This window comes from Poecilia reticulata, linkage group LG1 (assembly GCF_000633615.1).
Source record: "Poecilia reticulata strain Guanapo linkage group LG1, Guppy_female_1.0+MT, whole genome shotgun sequence".
NCBI lineage: Eukaryota > Metazoa > Chordata > Actinopteri > Cyprinodontiformes > Poeciliidae > Poecilia > Poecilia reticulata.
This window is the reverse complement of record NC_024331.1, coordinates 33,726,725-33,732,034: the sequence shown is the minus strand read 5'-3', so window position 1 is coordinate 33,732,034 and position 5,310 is coordinate 33,726,725. Positions and strand designations below refer to the sequence as shown.

Genomic DNA, 5,310 nt, shown 5'->3' with positions numbered 1-5,310 from the left:
CTCCAGAACCAACCGATACTCCTGGACCTCCAGAACCAACCGATACTCCTGGACCGGTGTCAAACATCTTCAGGAAAATCTTAACTGCCTTGCAGCTGCTGCAGAGAACAGGAAGCAAAGCTCAACTTCTCTTCTGAGGAAAAAACTTTTCTGTGCACCATTTTAACAATTTCCATCATTTTTTCACTGGAAAGTTTTTGATATTTCAGTCACATCAATATTTCTTTTTATGCTGAAGCTGAATGTTGGTCTCACTTTACAAGTTGCTTTGTAGTGAAAGCTGGTGGAATATCTAGACATAATATGTAATATTCATTTGACAGATAGCACGGCGCGTTGGCTAGCAGTGGATCGAGAATCGACCTGCTGACAGGTCCCTGGGTCTGACCTGAGGGTTTCCAGAGTGCAGTGCGGAAGCAGCAGCGCCGCACAGAGCAGCTTCACTCCTGAGTCCTGCAGCTCGTTGCTGCTCAGGTCCAGAACCGTCAGACAGCAGAACGTTGAGCCGACGGCCGATGAAAACTCCTGGCAGCTTTTCCCTGTGATGCCTGTCCAGGACAACCTGTTGGACTCTAGTTTAGGATCTTTATCTGGGAAATTTATATTTATTTTTTATCCAGCCAGAACTTAAAGCAGGTTTATCCTACAAAAAGATTGTAATGTGACCAAATGCGGAAAAGTTGAAGGTGTATGAATACTTAGGGAAGCCGCTGTGTGACTGAAGCCTGGATCTTACCGGAGCACCTGGACTTTACACAAAGGGCTCTGCATCCCAGCCAGCAGCAGCTTCACTCCTGAATCCTGCAGGTTATTTTTGCTCAGGTCCAAATCTTTGAGACCAGACGACTCAGAAATGAGCAACAAGCCGAGAGCCTCACAGCTTCTCTCTGTCAGATTACATTCACTCAGCCTGAAGGAAGAAAAACAAAAACTCTGTGATTTGCTTCCATATCAAAGTTCACAGTAATTGAACTACCAGTCAGTATCATGGTAGAAGTGTACGTTTGTAAAACGATGTGTAATGAAGCTTTCTGTGCACCTACAGAGCTCTGCTGGAAGCTTTGACCACCGGCAGCAGCTTCAGAAAACCCTCCTCTGACGTCGAGTACTTCTGCAACTCAAACACGTCCAGGTCTTCAGTGGACAGCAGGATAAAGACCAGAGCGGACCACTGAGCTGGAGACAGCTGGTCTGCAGAGAGACGTCCTGAGCTCAGGTAGCGCTGGATGTCCTCCACCAGAGAACGGTCGTTCAGCTCGTTCAGGCAGTGGAACAGGTTGAGGCTTTTCTCTACAGACACATTCTCAGTGATCTTCTTCTTGATGTACTGAACAGTTTTCTGTTTGGTTTCCAAGCTGCAGACTGTCAGGTTCAGCAGCTCCTTCAGTTTATCCTGGTTGCTGCTCAGAGAAAGACCCAGGAAGAAGCGGAGGAACAAGTCCAGGTGACCGTTTGGAGACTGCAAGGCCTTGTTGATGTAAATCCTGTGGATCTTCTTTGAAGATGTTTGGTTTAATATGAGTTGGAGGTTTTTCATTGATCGTTGCGTGAAAAATGATATTTTGCTGCTGTTGCTAGGAGACATCCTGACATAAAGAGCAGCCAGAAACTCCTGAACGCTCAGATGGACGAAGCTAAACATCTGGTCTTTGCCCTTCCTGCCACGCACCTCCTTGAAGATCTCTGTGAACACGCCGGAGCAAACTGAGGCTTCTTTGAAGTCCACATTGCTCTCTATCAGATCCTTCTTGTAGAAGATCAGGTTGCCCTTCTCCAGCTGCTGGTAAGCTAGTTTAGCCAAAGATCTGATGTAGTGAAGAGACGTCTGGGAGCCGTATTTCTGTTTAGTGTGGTGGATCTGGAACACCAGGAACTCTGTGTACATGTCCGTCAGGCTGTTGGGTAGCTCTGCGGTTCCTCGGGTCTTCAACACGTCCTCCAGGACCGTAGCTGCGATCCAGCAGAAGACGGGGATGTGGCACATGATGTGGAGGCTCCGGGACGCCTGGATGTGGGCGACGATCTGCTCGGCCTGCTCTTCTCCTCTGAATCTTTTCCTGAAGTACGTCTCCTTCTGGAGGTCGGTGAACCCTCTGACCTCGTTCACGCTGCTGACGAACCGCCCAGGGATCTGATTGGCTGCCGCCGGCCGCGATGTTATCCAGATCCGAGCAGAGCGTAGCAGTTTCCCGCTGATGAGGTTCCTCAGCAGAACGTCGGCCGTGTTCGTCTTTGTCGGGTCGACAGATCGGACGTCGTCGACGTGAAGATCCAGGTGAAGCCGGCTCTCGTCCAGTCCGTCAAACACAAACAGAAGTTTAAATCTACTTTTGTCAAAGTTGCTGTTTCCAGAAGACTGCAGCGCTTTAAAGATGTAATTCAGAGCCTCCTCTCTGATGTCTACAGTTTCTGGGATGCATTCGTGGATGAGCTGAGCTAAACTGAGTCTTTCTGCTCTCAGTGGATTCAGCTGGCGGAAGGTGAAGGGGAAAATCAGATCCACGTCTTGATTGGATCGGCGTTCAGCCCAGTCCAGCACAAACTTCTGCACAAGGAAAGTTTTCCCAATCCCTGCTATCCCATTGGTCAGAACCGTTTTTATGGGCTGGTACTCTCCTGAAGGGTGACTGAACATGTCTCTGGGTTTCACTGCCGTTTCCCCGGCTGGCTTCAACACATTCTCGATCTGCCTGACCTCGTGCTGCGTGTTGATGTGGACGTCCCGCCCGGCAGCCACGTAGACCTCCGTGTAGACGTCAACCAGACGCTGCTTGTCCTCTGCCCAGCCCTCCTCTGCACACATGAACTTGTCCTGGAAGTTCGACTGAAGCATCTGCTGGTAGAAAGCGATGGGATGCGGCTCAGGAGCCCCAACCACCACATCTGTGCAACAGGAAAACAGCGTTAGGCTGAAATGTGGGAAAATCAACCAGGAATAGCTGCAGGATGTGGCTGTTGAGTTGTATTCCATGGCACCAGTGGATGTAACTAACACGTTTCCTTTTATTGCTGAAACGTCTGGATGTTTGGTTAAATCTGAGACCGGCCCATCAATGAGAGGAGCCATCTTTGGTCCATTGAACTCATCATGTTTGTGGCGCTGCACCATTTGATTTAACTCCAAATAAACAGCAAAGCTAAGCGATTAGCTCTTATGCTAACTGTCCTTTCTGAGAGTCACTCGGTCTCATCAACTAGGAAAGTGGTCATAAATTTGACTTGAGCCATAAATGCTTATATAAACTATGAGTGTTGCCATGGAGACCGTCCAGCGTTGCTATTGGTCCCAGTTTCTCCCTCCTCTGCCTCCAATGTCGCTTAGATCTGTCCGTCCTGGTTCTTCCAGTTTTTCATTACATTTTATTAACTCCAGTAACAAATATCAACAATTTCAGCGGCCCAATGATGAAAGAGCACAAAACATGATGAACTCCGACATTACGGCTTCTTTACGCACCGATGAACCCAGGAGCTTTGCTTTGAGCCAGAGGCGGAGGACCCGAGCGTCCTGTGTGGTGCAGCGTTCCCCCAGCATCGTGACCGTTCCCTGAAAGACAGACAGTTATGGATCACGTTCAGCTGCTTTATCAGTCCGGCTGCAGGAAGAGGATCCTGTCTGGACTCACCTCCTGGGCCACACAGCGCCTGCTGCAGGTCTTTCCTGTTAATCTTCAGTAACACCTGGCTGATGAGGGCTGCAGGTCCAGAATGGCCGGCGCTCTGGACCAGCAGGTCCACTGCGTCCTGCCTGGTCGCTGCCTGCAGGCGGCTCTTTCTCATGGCTGGGGAAAGATGGCTGCTCTGCTGCAGGAGCCACTTGAACTTAATGAACTCGTCGTCTCCCAAGTCCTCCAGAATGTTCAGCAAGTCCTCAGGCGTCATCCTGGACGCTGCACCGACTCAGGCGTCTCCTCTAACGGTGAAACGGTAAGGAAACGTCAGGAAACTTTCTCCATCGTCCACCCTGACCCTGACTCATAGTCAGTGGTGTGCATCCGCTACTAGCAGAGCCAATTTTTAGCTTAGCGCTTTTACTAACTTTGAAACATTTAGCACACTTAGCTTCCCCTAGATGTATTTTTCCAGTTTATCCAAAAGAGCTAATTAACTCGGATGTTTTGTTAACTTTAAGTTTTGTTAACTTAAAGTTAACAAAACTTAAAGTTTTGTTAACTTTAAGTTAACAAAACTTAACTTAAAGTTAAGTTTTGTTACTTCACAGCACCTGATGACTCACAGTCACTAATAAGTAAAACTTCAACATCTGTGTTGAAGTTTTACTTATTGAATTAGTCTGACATTAATATTCATGCTCTTATTTTGAAGTGGCTGGAGGCATTCCAGACTTCTCAGGTCTTCTGGTTCCGTTGTGCATCCAGAACCAGAACCAATGGCGGAGAAGCAACATTCATCTTCTATGCACCACAGATCTGGAACAAACTCCCACCAAAACTGCAAAACATCCGAAACACTGAGCTCCTTTAGCAAAAACCGAGTTAGAGCTGCTTTTGAAACATGAATCCACATTTTGACGTGTAACGACGACGCTGGACAATAGTTGGTTCTATAACTTTAGTTTTTTATGTTTTTATGATGTGAAGCACTTTGAACTGCTTTGTTGCTGTTATGCTATAAATAAACCTGGTTGGTTGGTTATGCAGCAGTTCTGCTTTCTCTCCTCTCTCTCCTTTAATAACTATTTAAAACAAGAAACACAGGAAAAAGATTAAACTTGGGCAGCAGAGAACAATATAGATACAATATTTCAGAACGTAAATATGTAGAACATGTAAGTTATAATGTCAACATCAAGGTCTTTCAAATGAAAATATAATTTGATTTGAAGTTAGCACCTCAAATCTAGTGCTAACTTCAGCTAAATACTGTAATGATAAGCACATTAGCGTTAGCGGGACTAATGGTTATGAGTAGAGCTGTAGTGTTAGCGCAGCTAGCATAGCACAGCTCTGTGCTATGCTAGCTGCAGAATAGCACAAATCAAGGGGGAAGGATGAGCAGCACCACATGAGATTGTGATTGACAGCACTATAACTCTCCTGCCTCTGATTGGTTGTTTCTAGCACTGAGAGAAGGCAGAGGAAATAGATTTTTTACAGATTACCTCTCATATCATACTGTCACAACATGATGACAGTTTTAACAAATATGTGTAAAAAATGTTTATATAAAATACTGCAGCTTTAATTTCACTCATGAGGGACGTGGGTTAGAGCTGCTGCTGACTGACTTGTTAAGTGGTCAACATATTAAGTGAATATGTTGGTAATTATTTTCCTTAATTCATTAAAT

At 46.4% G+C, this 5,310-nt stretch overlaps 1 protein-coding gene across 3 annotated transcripts in view; it reads right to left on the bottom strand.

The window, feature by feature from the left end:
- The window catches only part of LOC103471971 (NACHT, LRR and PYD domains-containing protein 12-like), a 13,211-nt gene that overhangs the window by 4,285 nt on the left and 3,616 nt on the right, over nucleotides 1–5,310 (bottom strand). For all 3 annotated transcript variants that reach the window (XM_008421299.2, XM_017304577.1, XM_008421310.2), the window contains 5 exons: nucleotides 3,627–3,913; nucleotides 3,458–3,547; nucleotides 1,044–2,883; nucleotides 737–910; nucleotides 389–562 (listed from right to left, as the gene is read on the bottom strand). In XM_008421299.2, the coding sequence (XP_008419521.1) occupies nucleotides 389–562; nucleotides 737–910; nucleotides 1,044–2,883; nucleotides 3,458–3,547; nucleotides 3,627–3,882 (2,534 nt within the window). In that variant the 5' untranslated portion in view covers nucleotides 3,883–3,913. The remainder of the gene's footprint in view (nucleotides 1–388; nucleotides 563–736; nucleotides 911–1,043; nucleotides 2,884–3,457; nucleotides 3,548–3,626; nucleotides 3,914–5,310) is intronic.